The sequence below is a fragment of the Schizophyllum commune genome, assembly GCF_000143185.2.
Source record: "Schizophyllum commune H4-8 unplaced genomic scaffold SCHCOscaffold_7, whole genome shotgun sequence".
In the NCBI taxonomy this organism is placed as follows: domain Eukaryota; kingdom Fungi; phylum Basidiomycota; class Agaricomycetes; order Agaricales; family Schizophyllaceae; genus Schizophyllum; species Schizophyllum commune.
Genome location: NW_026089544.1, coordinates 1,101,071 through 1,117,305, shown reverse-complemented (window position 1 = coordinate 1,117,305; position 16,235 = coordinate 1,101,071). Strand labels below are relative to the sequence as shown.

At 57.7% G+C, this 16,235-nt stretch overlaps 7 protein-coding genes across 7 annotated transcripts; 3 read left to right on the top strand and 4 right to left on the bottom strand.

The window, feature by feature from the left end:
• The first annotated feature begins 126 nt into the window (after positions 1-126).
• SCHCODRAFT_01038618 (uncharacterized protein) lies at positions 127-1,675 on the top strand. Its single transcript, XM_050340901.1, has 3 exons — positions 127-171; positions 221-376; positions 478-1,675. Exons 1-3 carry the CDS (start codon positions 140-142, stop codon positions 1,280-1,282), a joined length of 993 nt encoding a protein of 330 aa, XP_050199611.1. The 5' UTR covers positions 127-139; the 3' UTR covers positions 1,283-1,675.
• A 1,413-nt stretch (positions 1,676-3,088) lies between these two features.
• SCHCODRAFT_01213671 (uncharacterized protein) lies at positions 3,089-7,329 on the top strand (the record flags this gene model as incomplete). Its single annotated transcript, XM_050341259.1, has 15 exons — positions 3,089-3,164; positions 3,212-3,239; positions 3,293-3,331; positions 3,382-3,447; positions 3,514-3,820; positions 3,878-3,889; positions 3,945-4,586; positions 4,638-4,647; positions 4,702-4,793; positions 4,845-4,953; positions 5,029-5,244; positions 5,307-5,509; positions 5,585-5,716; positions 5,770-7,251; positions 7,303-7,329. The coding sequence occupies 15 exons, from the start codon at positions 3,089-3,091 to the stop codon at positions 7,327-7,329; spliced, it is 3,441 nt and encodes a 1,146-aa protein (XP_050199610.1).
• Positions 7,330-7,745: 416 nt separating this feature from the next.
• SCHCODRAFT_02668705 (uncharacterized protein) lies at positions 7,746-8,649 on the bottom strand (the record flags this gene model as incomplete). The annotated part of the gene is made up of 4 exons (XM_003031341.2): positions 7,746-7,971; positions 8,034-8,199; positions 8,506-8,552; positions 8,609-8,649. 4 exons carry the CDS (start codon positions 8,647-8,649, stop codon positions 7,746-7,748), a joined length of 480 nt encoding a protein of 159 aa, XP_003031387.1.
• An 8-nt stretch (positions 8,650-8,657) lies between these two features.
• SCHCODRAFT_02506764 (uncharacterized protein) lies at positions 8,658-9,621 on the bottom strand (the record flags this gene model as incomplete). The annotated part of the gene is made up of 7 exons (XM_003031342.3): positions 8,658-8,867; positions 8,915-8,949; positions 9,016-9,041; positions 9,092-9,135; positions 9,192-9,300; positions 9,399-9,494; positions 9,548-9,621. The coding sequence occupies 7 exons, from the start codon at positions 9,619-9,621 to the stop codon at positions 8,658-8,660; spliced, it is 594 nt and encodes a 197-aa protein (XP_003031388.2).
• Positions 9,622-10,272: 651 nt separating this feature from the next.
• Positions 10,273-11,832, bottom strand: SCHCODRAFT_02628837 (SYF2-domain-containing protein). Its single transcript, XM_050345495.1, has 5 exons — positions 11,400-11,832; positions 11,202-11,347; positions 11,030-11,151; positions 10,881-10,977; positions 10,273-10,768 (listed from the first exon to the last, which is right to left on the bottom strand). The coding sequence occupies exons 1-5, from the start codon at positions 11,806-11,808 to the stop codon at positions 10,700-10,702; spliced, it is 843 nt and encodes a 280-aa protein (XP_050199609.1). The 5' UTR covers positions 11,809-11,832; the 3' UTR covers positions 10,273-10,699.
• Positions 11,833-12,772: 940 nt separating this feature from the next.
• Positions 12,773-14,278, top strand: SCHCODRAFT_02628833 (uncharacterized protein). Its single transcript, XM_003030939.2, has 3 exons — positions 12,773-12,929; positions 12,988-13,165; positions 13,244-14,278. Exons 1-3 carry the CDS (start codon positions 12,903-12,905, stop codon positions 14,065-14,067), a joined length of 1,029 nt encoding a protein of 342 aa, XP_003030985.1. The 5' UTR covers positions 12,773-12,902; the 3' UTR covers positions 14,068-14,278.
• Positions 14,279-14,406: 128 nt separating this feature from the next.
• On the bottom strand, positions 14,407-16,173 carry SCHCODRAFT_02628829 (uncharacterized protein). The gene is made up of 3 exons (XM_003031344.3): positions 15,700-16,173; positions 15,475-15,646; positions 14,407-15,356 (listed from the first exon to the last, which is right to left on the bottom strand). Exons 1-3 carry the CDS (start codon positions 15,721-15,723, stop codon positions 14,731-14,733), a joined length of 822 nt encoding a protein of 273 aa, XP_003031390.1. The 5' UTR covers positions 15,724-16,173; the 3' UTR covers positions 14,407-14,730.
• Positions 16,174-16,235: the final 62 nt, after the last annotated feature.

Genomic DNA, 16,235 nt, shown 5'->3' with positions numbered 1-16,235 from the left:
CCTGACCGAGAATGAACTCCCACGCCACACCATTCCCGAACAGGCGCACTCGCCGCCGAGGCATCAGATGTTCTTCGGAGCGGCCTTCATATCGATCTCTACCTCTTATTTCTCCCTCTCTGACATCTCTTTTTGAGAGATGCTGCTCTTTCTCACTTCCCGCATCATAAGGTAAGTTGTGCGAGAGAATTGAAGAAATCTTGGCTAAGCAGGCGCGCAGTGCTGTGGCGGCGTTTCTGTACCCGGGCTACGCGTCGTATAAGACCCTGAGCCAGCGGCCTGCGTCGGAGGAGGAGCTTGAGCGATGGCTCATGTACTGGTCTGTGCTTGGGTGTATTGTCGCCACTGAATACATCGCCGAATGGCTTATATCATGGTGCGTCCAGCATGTCTCGCCCTATTCACATTCGCTGACTATACACCCTCAACCCTCCATTCACCTCTACACCTACCTACCTTGCCGTTTCACGCACCCAGGATCCCCTTCTACTACGGCATCAAGACCATATTCCTCCTCTACCTCTCCCTCCCGCAGACGCGCGGCGCGTCCTACATCTACGAGCAGCACCTCCAGCCCTTCTTCCACACGCACGAGGGCCAGATCGACGCCGCGATCGCCTCGTTCCGCGCGCGTGTCTACGCTTTCGCGCAGGACCGCGTCCGCGCGCTCTGGGGCCAGGTCGCCGTCGCCATGGGCCAGCCGCCGCCGCAGGACCAGCTCGGCGAGAACCCCACCGCCGGCGCCAACACCGGCGCGCCGCCCACCCTGGCGGACCCCGTGTCGGGCCCCGCTGCGCTCATTGGCTCGCTGTGGAGCTCGTATGGGCCGAGCATCGTCGCCTCGGGCGCGGCGCTCCTCACGCAAGCGAATCGCCCGCCTGCCCCTGCGCCGAGCAGGCCGCCCGCGGCGCCTCGAGGCGGAGCTGCCGGCGGGTCCACGCAATCGGTGCTCGAGCGCCGAAGGCAATTGGAGGCCGAATTGGCAGCACTGCAAGCACGCGGAGAGGACGAGTACGTACCGACGTCGCTGACGCCGGCCGCGGGGAGCTCATATTCGCCCAGGGCGGGCGCGAGCAGCCCGGGATCCGAGGGCTCGATACGCGAGCGGACGACGTCGATGTCTAGGGGCTTTGAGGAGGTCGAGGTGCCGAGCGACGTCGAAGGCTACGATGTGGGGGGCGGGGAAGAGGGCTCCGGTCAACCGATGCAGCGGCGCTCAAGCTCTTGGTTCGGGTGGGGCGGCGCGAATGCGGCAGGATACGAGCGCGTGAAGAGCGAGTAGAGGCTGCTCGTCGCCGATGAGGAGGATGATCTCCTGAAGGGTCAGGAGGACGGACCCGTGGTTGATGAGCGGGGCTGAGGATGAACGAGGCTGAGGCTATGAAGGGCAAACAGGCCGAACCCGGGAGGAGCGGACAGTCCGGGGATCTGAGGACGATCCGGATGAGCTCACGAAAGAGCAGGCGAGCGATTCTCTTGGACAGAGGATTGGCAGAGCTCACACAGAGCGGGCGGACCACTGTCAACTGCCATCTACAGAAAAACGACCCGCCATATACAGAAGGACTCACAGGTCATCTAACTTCGACCTACTTACCCTATACGTTGTCACGACATTGCATTGCATCTCCCATGTGTATATTATCACGGAATGGTCACGGTTTACTCTCTTTCACTAGATGGTCGCGTTTTACTTGGGAAGAGACCCTGAGATGACGGTGGCGACGGATATAATGAGTAGTCGGCGAAGTGTGAGCTCGTCAGTGCAATAGGTGTGTGTTATGCCAGCTTTCAGCGAAGTTCGACATGCATGAAGTAGACGTTAGTGAGCAGGATATACTTTTGAGTTGTCAAGCTACTTCCCAGCCCATTGTAGGTTATTCGTCTGTTTCTCGGCGGTGGCACGAAGGGTCAGTGTACAGCTTTACTTCGCCTAGTTTCCTAAAACAGAGAGTGAACGCGAATCGGAGGTGTCAGCACCTATGAGCGAGCGTGTAAAGGGCGTTAAGCGCCTGAGGATCCTCCAAATAGTCGGCAGTATCTGTTAGCTAGGCATCGGTCACTCGTGAGCTAATGCGTTGCTCGTGAACTGGATACTGCTCGTGAGCCAGCAGGTAGCCTTCCGTAGGCTCACAGGCGGTTAAGGAGGATCGGACGAGGGCACTCCGAGGCCATGCGTCATGCAGCGAGCTACATTAGTCGCCTCGACTGCCTGTCTGTGATTCAGAAGTGGAAGACTCGGGGCCGCGACGCCAGACCGCTGATAGACGACGAGTTCGCAGAATGTGGTTGCGTCCGCGGTGCAGACGGGGGTCGGCGAGCAGTTTGCGGGCGGGTAGAACATAGGTGGCTTCCATAGAGCCCGGACTAGCAGTGCGCGGGAGGCGCCGAGGAGTTTAGAGTATTCGCTGGCGTGCGCAGGCGCAATAGAGACGGAGGACTGAATGCGGGCGGCTATCAGACGCCCCGAGGCTGACGTTTCGCCACCCGTATAAGGCTTTATGAGGAGCTTGGTATGACCGCAGGACGACGCGTGCAGGGAGTCGCAAGGGCGTGCATTGCAGGACTGTTGGCGCGTGAAGGGGAGGGTCGGGGAGGCAGGCTGGGAGGGAGACAGCAGCAGTGACAATGGGCGACGCAGACAACAGCCGACCGGGACTTGCCGTGCTTGTTCGGCCCGCGGGAGGCGGCGGCAATTGCATGTTGAGAAATCGAGTGTTGTCTTCCGTCTGTGTTCTCTCTGCTTTTATTTGCTCTCCGAGTGGGCTATCAGGATCGGGCTTGTGGTGATGGAACATCACATCTGAGGGCCTTGTTGTGACTGCGGCGACCCTGATTTACGGCCCTGGGACACGCAACGAGTGCGCGGCATGAGGCATGCGGAAGCGAATTCGAGCAGCAGGCTCTGACAGGCTCGCGCGTCCGAAATAGCTAGGAGCCCGGCTACAAGCATTTGGGCAGGCGCCCCCCAGCCGTGCGGGGATCCAACTGACGCGGCGCCTCCCCCGCGGCAATACGTACGACTGCCGTCCACTCCCCGGCTTGCCTTCTCCCCCCATCATCCACTCCGTCTCCGACGCCCATCACGATGCCCCAGGCCGTACGCAGGGAGAGCGCGCAGACGGCGCAGACCATGCAGGACAAGGAGCTCAAGCGGGCGCGGGGTGTGTGTTCATCGCGCTCGAGGGGGAACTCCACTGACTATTACCAGGCGCGATCTCGTGCGCTGAGTGTCGAAGGTGCGCGCAGAGCGGTGGAGGGGGAAATCGCGGGCTTACGCGGTTGTTTGCAGGCTCAAGCTCAAGTGCGACAAGACCGTCCCGTGCTCAAGGCAAGTCGCGCTCGTTCGGCTCTTTCGATCGTCCCCACTGACTTTCACAGTTGCAAACGTCGGGGCTGCTCAGCAATTTGCCCTAATGGCTCCCTCAAGACCGGACAAGGCACACGGTGGGCACCCATCCCGTCAATTTATTGACCGCCAACGGCTGAAACCACGCCCCCGACCTCCCCCAGATTCGTGCTGGCGGACACCGAGAAGCTGCATCACAAGATCGCCCAAATGTCTGACCGCATACGGCAGCTCGAGGACGCGCTGGCCCTGCTACAGTCCACGATGACGAACGAGCCGCACCCGCTGCTGTCTCGCGACTTAATGAAGATCAAATCGAGTATAGATCTGCATTCGGCCGTCGACGAGCAGGAGAGCGACCAGCCTGCCAGCGCACCGGAGCCCGACGAGTCACCTCTGGACCAGTTTGGCACGCTCGCGATCCGTGATGACGGCGGCGCGACCTTCTACGGGCGCTCTGCGGGGTCAGAGGTACGCGCATATACAGCCCGGCGGCGGCCATCATAAACTCACATTTCCCACCAACAGAGCTTACTTGTGGTAAGTGGGCTTCCCAATTAGCCGGGCAGGCACTCAATGGACTGAATGTGAACAGCGGGAAACAGCTGACTCACCAGAGTCCACGCCACCATTGCCTTCAGCCCAGGTTCTAGGGCAGTCCTACGATAATCCCTCGCTCGTGGAGCATATCTCGAACATGTTCCCCTTCCAGCCGACCTATGCCTCCGTCTCGTTTGCTCAGCTACGCTCATTCCTGCCACGCTGGGAACGCGCCTCTGCCCTCTTCGCCCTCTACCTTGAGGTCGGACCCTGGTTCTTCGGCGTCGTCACCAAAGGCCAAGTCGAAGACGAAATCATCCCGCTCTGGTACCCCGAATCCGACGCCTCAAATGCCGCCACCTCCTCCCACTTCCCCTCCACGCCCGTCAGCCCAGGCCCCGGTGCATCAAACCCGAAGGAGAACGCGCACGAGCTCGCGGTCGCGTTCATGGTGCTCTGCTTCGGCGCGCTCACGGATCTCGATCTGCCACCCGCGCCGGACAACCAGGATGCGGAGCAGTATTACTCGCTGTCTAAGGCGGCGATCGGGCTGGAACCGCTGCTCGATCGGTCGCCGTCGATCGCGACAGTGCAGACGCTGGCGATGATGGGTATCTACGAGGGCTTGCGGAATAAGGACAACGGGATTGAGGCCACGTGGATGCTCATGGGCATGGCGTGCAAAATGGCGCAGAGCGTGAGTTCACGATCATTTGAGTAGGATAAATACTGATTAGATGTCCTGCAGATTGGGTTGCGTGCGTGTCGCCCCCCTTTTAGGTTGTATTATTGCCTCAAACCTTGCTTTCTAGATCGAGATTCAGCACGCTTCAAGCTGCCCCCTGCAGAAGTCCAGAAGCGGAGAGCGTTATTCTGGGAGCTCTTCATTACCGACTGCTGGCAGGTGAGCGTCTGCGGTACACCTTGCTCACGCGTGGCATGACGCAACGCCCAGAGCCTCGCTACCGGGCGACTTGCCACGTTCTCCCTCCCCTTCGTCGATTGCGAGCTCCCAGGAGACCCAGATCAGACAATGGCCGAAGACGGGACGCCACAACCCAGCTGTAAGTCGCGTCGAGCGCATTCTTTTGATCAAATCGACGAGCAAGCCAGGCTAATCAGCCTTCCGTATGATGCAGTTCCGTACTGGAAAGCCCGCTTCGGCGCGGAGTGCGTGGCTGCCGTGTCGCAGGGCGTGCTAACCGCCCGCGCGCCGCGCTACTCGATCATCCTCGACCTGGATCGCAAGGTCCGCAACATGGAGCTGCCAAAGTACGCCCAGGGTGATCCGCCGACGGGTGTGAGCCTCGGCAAGACGATGCTTCATTTCATGCCCATCAACTACAAGGAGCTTAGTACGTCGCACGAGGTACTGCGCTACATCCTGATATGGCGCTGATGCGCCCCTCCCTGTCAGCGCTGCAGTACATCCATCGCTGTTTCTTCGCGCACGCGCTCACGACGTCGGCGGACCCGATGAAGAGCGAGTACGCGCCTTCGTTCACGGCGGGCTACCTCAGCGCGAAGACAATGATCTCGAGCGTGAAGCAGCAGTTTCTGCTCTTCCCGAAGCAGATATGCCGGTTCTGGGTGCTGTGGACGCATGCCTTCTCGTCATCGGTGAGTGGACGGAATGGAATGTGGCATGTGCCTATGCCAGCATCATTGACTTTGGCTGACATGAACCCGCGAAAGGTGATGCTGTCGTCCGTCGTGACGCACAGTCCGAAGACGAAGGTGGCGCATGCGGCGCTGCTGGAGTTGCGAGGGGCCCTCGAACTCTTTGAGAGCGCGGCGTCTCATGGTGGCCGAGCGCAAAAATTCCTTGTGAGTTGCGGTCTACTCCTGCGGTGGAGGGAATTGAGACTGATTGAATGCAGCCCATCATCCGGCGCCTGCATACCCAATCTCAGCATGTGTTCCTGGAGACCAACAGCGGCGTCCCGCCACGCATCCATAACGACATCTTCCGACCTTCGAGCCAGGACGACGACCGGGACGACCTGCTTGTCTTCAGCGGCAAGACGACGACTGTGACCACGAAGGCGCGCTCGAACGCAGGTAGTCAGTCGGGCGGCTCGCAGCGCTCGAGCATGTCCCCCGGTCATCCGGATGCGACATCCCCAGACTTCGCGAGCAACCCGGTGTTCGCGGACGTGCACCCGGGGTTGATCAGCGAGCTCGACGGGTTCGAGGGCGCGATCACGGCGCAGCTGCAGGAATTCTATGCTGTGGGGGATGCGCGGCGGGGCTCGCAGGTGGACTTTGGCCGGATGGCGCAGCAGCGGTTGCGCGTGCAGGTGCCGGGGGCGGGCGAGCGGCAGGCCTTCGGGGAGAGGATGAGTCCGACGTATGGGGAGCAAATGGCGATGCAGGCGTCGGGATCGCAGCCGTTCCCGCGCCGCCCTTCGGATGCGCACGATACGAACAGGCGACTGTCGGTATCGCAGCGCAGAGTCTCGGGGGATATGCAACAGCAGCCCAAGCAGCAAGCGCACACGCCGGAGCTCTATGGCTCGCCGCACAGCAGCCATCAGCAGCCTTCTCCCATGGCTTCCGGCGGCGCTTTCCCCCAGTACTCCTCGGCCACGACTGAGTTCACTCAGTACACCTTCCCGCAGTCGCATTCCTCGGCGTCCAACCAATCGCCTGCGCAGACTATGGCCGATCGCTCGTATGGTCAACCTCAGCCAGATCAGGGACCGTTCTCAGTCAACCAAGGTCGAGCTCAGGACCATGCCACGGATGCGCACTACCAAGCCGAGCAGCAGCGCAGGCAGCAACTAGAGCAACAGCAAAGACAGCAGCAAGAAGAAGCGTACCGCCAATCTCTTGCGCAACAGCAGCATTCACACCATCATGAGCAACTGGCATACCCACCTGACCAGGACCAGTATGCGTATGCACCACAGGTGCAACAATCGCTTCCCCAGCAGCCGCAACCTCAGCGTCATATGCAGGTCGTGTCACAACCTGCGCATGCCGGACAGCATCACAACCACGGGAGCGCATATACGTCTGGGAGTGCATCTTACCAGACCTTTGCTGGCGCCTATCAACCTGGTGCTGCCTCGTACGACCCTTTGCCGGCTGATATTCCACGGGCGACGGCCGCGACCTATGGCTCTTCCTTTGCTCCATTGACGAACGGTGTCGCTGCTCCGCCATATACACAAGGCGGCGAGAGACATCCACACAACGGACATGCGTACGCCAATGGGAGGAATTTGCCGCCAAATGGACATGCTGGCCATGGTTACCCGCCTGGGCATGTTCCTCCAACGTATACACCAGACTTTGCGATGCATGGGACGGCGGCGGATGACCCGCACTTGCAAGCCACCTGGGACTACATGACTATGGTGCGTTGGCTAATTTCCTGCAAGCCCGTATCTTGCTGACGTTGTATGCAGTCGCCCGATTACCATCATCATGGGTAAGGCTCCTCCGCGACCGCCTTCTCCTCTTCTTCGTCAGTCGCATAATCCTGTCGCGTTGTATCCATATCTATCTTTTGCTATCTGTCTTGTTGCTCGCTGTCCTGGTTTTCATTGTCTCCGTATCTCTCTACCATAGACCTTTTTGGATGTACATATCGTCTATCGTAAATCAGCTCCAGCTTCCATCGTACCATACTTCCTCCCCGTTGTATTTCTTTATTGTATGCTCTTTACCTCTGGGACTTCCTGATGCCTTAGATAGTCGTTCCTCGTGATAGAATACCCTTTTTACTTCACGCGAACAAGATGTACAAAATAGTCCGAACATGTAATACCCTATGCAAGAAGAATATGCTGTTGTCGTTGTCCGTTCAGTTTCCTCATCATCTTCTCGTGCAAGCCCTCTACAACACGAATCACGGATCTGTATGCCCTTCGAAAGCGCTCGCTGGCTGCTTGTCCTCAGTATGGTACGAGCGCATTTCCCGAAGCACGCCTCCGGTGGTGCTTTCCCCATTCGCACTCAGCACGAAGTCGGATGGTTTCGAGGTTGGCGATCCCGAGCTCGAAGCATCGAGGTTCGAAAAGGCTACGGCATCCTGCGCGTCCATCGTCGAGCGGAGATGGTTCCGGGTGTTGAGTCTGGGAAGATGAGGAAGTCATTAGAAGGTCCACTCCCGATGGCATCCCAGAACGCCACGCACATCGACAAGAAGGAGCATAGGTATACTGGTGGTCCGAGGTACAAGGATACCGTATGACGACAGCCGGTCAGCAAGATAAACAGCGAGATATGGCCATGACCAACGTACGGCGGATGAGCAGGAAGTAGAACGGCGAGTAGGTGAGCGTGTGCGGTAGCGTGATCCACTAAGAGGGCTTAGCGTCAGCGGGCATGAGAGGCAATCGCGAGGTAGGCGAGGATCAGATGAATACAACGAGGTAGGTAAGGATATAGGGTGGCGATTCATGAGCAGAGGGGGGTCGAGAAGCGTCGCGGAAAAACGCACCAGAATAAGGCTGATGACTGCGCAGGCGCTGAAATCGCATCAGCGGCCGGGTCGAGAGGGAGGTGGAGGCAGAGCGCACGTTGTCAGGAAGCCTGCAAGTATAGCCCAGGCGCCGTGAGTGCAATGCAAGGCTGAGAGGATCAGACACGAATTATATGTTACTTACAACTTTGGAGGACATATGTCTTCAGCGTCGCAATAATCCTGTTCGTTCTAAGGGGGAACCCAACTCAACGGCGCCAACATACAAGTGCGCGTGAAGCACGCACCGGTCGTACGCCGTCCGCTTGCGGTTGAGCAGAACGAGCATGGCACCTGTTATGACCGCATCGCATGCGATGTCTGCGCTGAGCCCGCCCACTGAGTAGACCTCCAGCGTACGCGCATCGGTGAACGGGACTTTCTTGATAATTCCCACAGCCGCATACATGATCCCCAGTACTGCGTAAGGATATCGTATGAGCATTGTCGCTGGGCTAGCCCAAAGAAGACGATATCATTACCGAATTTGATGAAGCCAAGTGCAACCTGAGCAACTATGAGTACTTGGTCCACATCACGGCAGTAGCGCTTACGATGAGTGCAGCTATCCAACGGCTGCGCTTGTTCACTGCGAATGGATCAACTCTTTATTCAACTAAAGAAATTGCATGGGAGCTAGACAATGTGTACCCACAAAGATATACTCGACCCGCATAGCAGCTACGCTTGCATTATTAGTCTACGGTCACAGAAAACAAAGGGGAGCGCACATTTGCACGGAGTAGCTGACGATGACGCCAGGGAATATCGAGGACTGATACGTCAGATGAGATGGACAAAGGAGGAGATGATGAACAATTGTATCCTCACCAGTAGAGTCCAATGCGGCCGAGCCAAGGCCAAGTACATGCCATAGCTTGTTACCGTGTAATGATAGTACGCGGCCGCGAGGAAGGCGAGGTGCAGCCCATCCGCGACGCTGTTGAGGTCGTCAATGAATGTCAGATCGAGGGCAGAGTGGAACAGAAGAGAAAGAGAAGTGAAGTGACCAGACAGATTGTCGTTGTCGACGCTTACAAGAGCAAGCCCATGAACGCCCTGAACTTCCTCGAATCGCGCGTCGCATGCTCCGTGTAGTAGAGGTAGATCTGCAGGCAAGTAATGCCGAACACGCTAGCGGACCGTTCAGCAATCACTCGTCGCATGGATGCATATCATCAACTCACACAGCAGAGGCAAGAATCCCAACGAACCCAGCGCCGAGGAGGTTGTCGAGAGGAATGAGTGTGTGCGTCGCCATGATCGTCGATGGCAAGGACGGGTGAGATGGCGAGCGAGGGTGGGATGAGAAGTACAGACGGTGAGATCGCAACGAACGGATGGGCTTAGAGAAGCCACAGACGACGCCAGCACGCCGACTTCTATATCCTGGACGAAGGGCGCGCGTGCCAGCATCCCTTCCCAGGCATGACAACCTTTGACCGCATACCGGCCACCCACAGACTGCGCGAATTCGATGCGTATATATACGCGAATACAACGCATAAATACCCTCGAATGCTCCGCCTGAGTGCGAAGTTCGTCAAGGCCCCATTTGAATGCGAAGTTCTTCGAGACTCAGCCGCGCGCGTTCTCGAAGGCGTACGTTCTAGCTGTTCGATAGTGTTGTTTCCTCATTGAAGCGTAATTTCCTTGTTGAGGCGTTCGCTCTTTCACGAGCGCCGTCCTCGGCGGCCTTCGCCTTCATTCATTTTGGGCTTCCTACGTTCGTCGGTTCCTGACTCTATACACAACACATATTCCTGCACAGAAGGATAAGGAACGGGACGCATGGCTCGAAGCTCTGAAGACACCCACCGTCAGAACTTTTCTTGCGCATTATACGTCTCTCCATGGAGACACCCTGACGGTGGCACCTCGGACCTTCACGTGAGCGAAGCATTAGAAAGACCCCGAGCTGGATTCATGAGAAGGGCTGCGGACCAGCAAACGGGGAGGGTGCGGGCCAGACAGCGAGACGGTGGCGTCGAAGCTCGATTAATTCACTAATCTGAGTATCGTGCGGCAAATCCGTCGATTTTCACGCGACTGTCGAGAGACAAGGCGCCCACACCTGGTCATGTGTGCTGAAGGGTAAGACGGAAGAGCGAAGAGATCACCATTGACGCAAACCCGGGACTCACCCCAAATGTACGATCACTAACAGGTGAGAGCTGCTTGGATGTGGTACATGCGCCATATGATATTGAGAGATACAAGCAAAGAGGATCCTGAGTGAGAGTATAGATGACGATAGCGAGTATGGTGTCGGCTGAGGTAACGACGCAGTCGACAGAAATATGGCGGTGGAGGAGGGACGCAGAAGCCAATGAACACGCCTAAAGCGCCGTTCCACGCTCGAAGCTTGCCCGGATCTCAGCCGTATACTTGTCGTAGAAGCGACCAATCTGCACGACGTATTAGTATAAGTATCATTAGGAAGGTTCGCATATGATAACGAAAACATGTAGGTACTGGAAGCCGAAGCAATATAATAAAATGAAGGAGTTGAGCACGCACCTTCTTGTTGAAGACCCTGTTCTGCTCGTTGATATATGTGATGTCGCCCTCGTCTTCGTTGATGCGCTTGCGATGGAACTTCTGCTTCTTCTCGATGCTGATGAAGGGGGTAAGTGGAAAGTCTTGGATGTGAAGCCACTGGTACGCACTCTCTGTTGACTTTGCCAACGACGCGGTCGATCGCTTCCTCACTTGGCTTGTGGTCACCATATAGCAGCGTGTTTGCTGTGCGGTAGAGTGCATCGTGAGCTTCATTGGCCGCGGGGACGACCTGAACGAGTGATGAGTATGGGTAAAGGGATGTAGGACGCCATAACGAACCTCGCCACCGTCGTCCCTGCGCACGAGGGCGCTGCTACTGCTTCCGCTAGCGAGCGCCTGGGCCTTCTGCTCTTCATAGGCAGTCAAGTCTGGCTTGATCAAGTCAAGGTCCTTCTTGTATTTGCGCCGTGAAGCATCTGCGTCGTCTGTGGCCCATGTCAGCTTCGGCCTGCTATGAGCAAATCATCAACCACTCACCATTGAACTCGTACTCCGCCCTTCGCCTTTTCCTCCGCAACTTCTTCTCCCACTCATCGTTCTCTTCAATTGAGTACGACCAGTTCTTCGCGCGTTCCACATCCTCCGGATCCGACGCCTCTGCCTTCAAGCGCAACTCCTCCACGAGTTTCCGTTGCCGCGCAAGTCGCTGTTCGTCGCGCGCAGTCTGCCTCGTTTGTTGGGTGCTCTCCTGAAGCGACTTCAGGTTGGCGCGCTGGGATTGCGTGCGTCGCTTCTGTAAAGCGGCGAAGCGAGCCTGAAGGGAAGCGCGGGAGTCCTTGTCGCCAGCTTGACCACTTTCATTGCCAGAGCTTCCCTCAGCAGTCTCTTCTTGTTCAGCGCTGTCTTGTTTCGGAACAGCTTCAGCAGGGGGACTCGGAGAAGCCATGGCGGTGAGGACGAAGGTAAATGATGCACGAGGTCCGGCGCTTGGACCGGTCCATCCGGATTTGGCGTGGGAAAGTCCGAACTGACAAAATCAGAATTTTTCTCTGCGCGGGACTCTTGTCTTCCCGCCATCGCTACCCTTTCCTTTGTCTCCTACCCCCTCAATCTTGCCATTACCCTCTTGTGCCCGCTCACCTCGTACAGTCAAGTGAGTTTGCGAGCCCTTTTGCTTCTTGTACATGGCTCTGCCATCGTGATGATCACCAATCACATATCAAGCTCAACAGTCCTAATGACCACGGTCCTGAGGACCCAACTACTTCTGCAATTCTGACCCCCCTCCCTCCTTCACCCTCTTTGTTCACCTTAGAGCGTAACTGACGGGAAATTCCCAGAATTCTGCCTTCGATCATCTCGATCAGTTCGGCCTCTTCAAGTTGTTCGAGTACCTCCATTATCCCGTATCTACACGTCCCTCATATGCCGCGCAATATATGCCTTTCTCTCATTGTCTTATCATCGTCTTTCTGCGAATTCGAGTCCGCATCAATGTATTTTCGGCGGTACGGTTGGGTCGGAGGACGACTGTGTTTCTTTCACCAGCAGAAAGACATCATCAGCACCAGGCTATGATTCGGTGAGGGACTGCTGAATCGGAAGAGTGCCGCTGTCATCGTAATGACTGCGCATGCTCTCCATCGGGCATTCGACGTCGAGATTGGCCATCCACCTGATAAACACAACCTGGATGCGGCAGAAAGTCAGAGGAATAGGCGAGGCCAAAAGGAAAGATGAGCCGGTGTTGGTGGGTATGTCGAGCAACGACAATCGTCCCTCCGCTCATCAGGCCGGTCTGCCCCGCCTCGTGGTCCCCCTTGGCGCTAGCCACCTGCTCTCGATGACGATGACGACTGCCGAGGGCCAGCCGGGAGCCGGGGCTTCGACGAAGCTCCGGCTGTGCTCTCGTCTACTTAAATTCTGCGCTTCGCAGCCTTGCACACGACCAGCACCCATCTACGAGCCTTGGTTAAGTTGCCCTGGACTTCACCTTAGTTCACTACCTTGATCTACACCCATCTGTTCGATCTGATTGCAATGGGTCGCTGGACACAGTTTGACGAGGTGCCGCCACGACGATCTGCCTACCTGCCCACTTCACACGTGCTGACCAGCCTTGCAGGACCGTTACCGTCTCCCCGAGGGCTTTAAACGTGTCGCGTACGATGCAGACACGAAGCGCTACACGTTCCTCGACGCGAATGGCGTCAAGTACGTCGGCAATCCTGGCGAGGAATATGGCCACATGACACCAGTGGCGAACCTCCCCGAGCAGCCTCGCCCAGGAGCGTTCTCAGAAGGTACGCGTCTCCTTACAATTACTATTCCACCCGACCCACATAACCACTCAGTATATGATCACTAACTTCCACTATCAGAATACACCCATCGCCCCATGCCCTCTGGCTCTTCCGCCGAAGCTGCCTCAAGCTTCCGCGACATCCTCCCCTCGAATCGCATCGGCAGCGCCCCTCCCCCGACCGACGAGAAGAAAGCCTCTCAACAGCAGCGCGACAAGAACCTCGCCGACGTCGTCGAGACGGTGATGCCCAAAGTGCAGGGTGTCGTGCAGAACCTACGCCGCTCGATCACGTCCGCGAGGAAGGGTCCGCCGAAGTACTACGGCAACCAGTCGTCCGCGGGATCTAGGTCATCACTGGACTCGAAGACCTCCATGCGCGACTCGAAGTCCGGCTTGCTCGACGCGCCACCCCCGTACGGGGACGAGAAGTGGGCGTACAGCGACCAGGCGTGGGAGGCGCAGAAGGCGCAGTGGGGCAAGAAGGACGAGAAGGGGATCTTCCGGTCCAAGTCGAGCGCGTCAGCCACGCAGGGGAAGCGTGGCAAGGCGGATGCAGCGCAGGTGGATCGCGCGCGGTCAGATGCCTCGCGGAAGCTGGAAGGCGCGCCACAGGGTGCTTCATCTCGCTCTGGGCCAGCCTCAGATACGAACCTCACCCGCACACAGTCCATCAGCTCTACGATTTCCTCCCTCGACTACGCGTCGGACGATTCGGATTATCTTGAGCGTACGCGCAACCTCAGCCTCGACGACTCCCGCAGCGTCGACCGCTCCCAGTCGATGCGCTCGACAAATACCATGACCTCGGGTGTGTCTGACGTTTCGCGCGCTACGCGCATGTCCGTGAACGATGCTAGCCCACCGAGGCTGCCTCCGCGTCGCTCGCCAATCCTGCAGTGATCTATCTCTGGATCATACCGGCGCCTCATCCAACATCCTGGATATCCGTAACGCTCATCTGCTTTCTTCTTTGTATATCACCATCACCCTACAACCACGTACAGCATCCGTTCGGCTCGTCTCTGCCATTCTTGTTGTAACATACTAATATATGGACTGCTTTCTCCTTGTATCATCCAATAATGCAATTGCAAGCACTTGATCGTTTCCCTTTCAACGCTGGAGAGTGCTGTGACAGCGCGCGCGAATCACCGGCGACGTCTCTGCCTGACGTCGACGCCTTCAGACATCGAGTTTGGTTGCCAACCCTGTTCACGTTGCACTTAAGCTTGTGAGGCAGGAATTCTGGCGCGATCGGTACAGACAGATAGATTGCGAAGAGACGGATAGCAGGCCAAGTAAATACCGGGGAAAAGGTCGGTTGTACATACAGAGGAGCAGAAGGGAAAGAGGGCGACGCAAGGAAACGAGGGCAAGAAGCAAAAAGGAAAGCATATGTGGAAAGGAAAGCATGGACCAGCCAGTCAGTGGGGCCATCGCCCGCGGTAGCGTGTAGCAAGTGAAGTAGTTACAGGTAGGTCCGCGTCCATGGAGGACCGCAAGCAACGCGTATGACGATGCCGCGCACAGATACGCCCTACGCAGGGGGCATTGCTACGACGTCTAACCCCTGTATTTACGAGGGCTGGGACTCCTGCGATACTCGCCGTGCACCCGAGGGTCGTACTCCTCCTGCCTCGGGTAGTCGATGGGCTTCGGAGGGGGCCCGCGCATGCCCGCGGCGGTCTTGATCGCCACCGCGTTCGCGTCGGAGAAGGGGTCGTCTGAGCCGCGGGAGGCATGCCCCCTGGACATCGGCTGGCCGCCATGACTGGGGTACCCGCCTTGACTGTGCGAGCTGCCCTGGTTATGGTGATACCCACCGCTCGGCGAGTACCCTCCGCTCGGCGAGCCCCGATGCCCGCTGTGCCCGTTCTGAGGCGGCCGCTCGCCCCGATACGCCCGCTCGCGCTCGCGCTCGGCCATGTCCTCCCTTGACATCGCGTCACGGACGACGTCGTGCATGCGGGGCATGCCCTTCGTCGGGGACATCTCCTGCCGCTTGCGGGGAGAGTCCTTCGGCTTCTTCATGGTGAGCTTGCGCGCGACGCTGGCGAGCTTGGACGGGCTGCGGTTGTGCTTCTGGCGATGGTCGTCGACGGGAGTAGCGGCGGTGACAGCGGAGGAGGGGAGGATGTCGCTAAAGCTTTTGAGCTTGGAGTGCTCGGGATTATACTCGTGAAAGTCCTCTAGTGAAGGGTTCAATGATGATGTAGGTAACGTGAAGTGTTAGGGAGGGTAGGACGGAGGGGAGGAAGGAAGATATGATCAGTAAAGGGCATGCACACGACCACGAGCACGACCGACCCGAATTAAACATGGGGCGCGTCTCCTTTGCAGTGATGGAGTTCTCGTACGCGGTATAACCCTCGCCGGGGTTGCCCAAGTAGACACGTCCCTGTTCGTCCCGGAACGTGTACCGCCCAGAGTCCGAGTCGTACGCGATGCGCTGCACGCCGCTTGGCAGCGAGGTCGGGTCCTGATGAGCTCGCTGTCAGTGTCATCGACCTACGAATAGAGAACGACACGCACATCGTAGAACTGATTGCGAACCATGGTGGAAGTAGAAGTGTGAAAGCAAGGTACGTGTGGGGGCGCGGATGGGGGCTGGAGAAAGAGAAGGCACAGGCAGGCCGGTTATGCAATGATCGTCGCGTATTGATGATCGAGGCGCCGGGTGCGTGTTAGCCAGGCGGTCGGCGCTGCGGAGTGGCGCGGGTGCAGCAACAGCGAAGGCTGTGGCACTGGGATGAGGAGGAAAGGGCTTGGAAGAAGCTTGGAAAGCGTCTGCTTGCGCCGCCCTGTTGCTTATCGACCCATTTATTGCTGTGCGCTTCCGCATGACTACAGTCTAGAGGCTGATCCCGCTCACCCGCTGCAGACGGAGTGTGCCTGCCCTTCAGTCGGAGCCTTATGAACGTCGCACAGAATACCGATGACTTGAAGACCTATTGTGACTTGCACAAGCGCCATTGATCACAGTGAGTCTTGTTGAGAACATGAGTGACGAACTCAAGATCAAGGAAGTAGTCGCGTGGGAAAGCTTCCGCCATTGTACTTTTCGATCA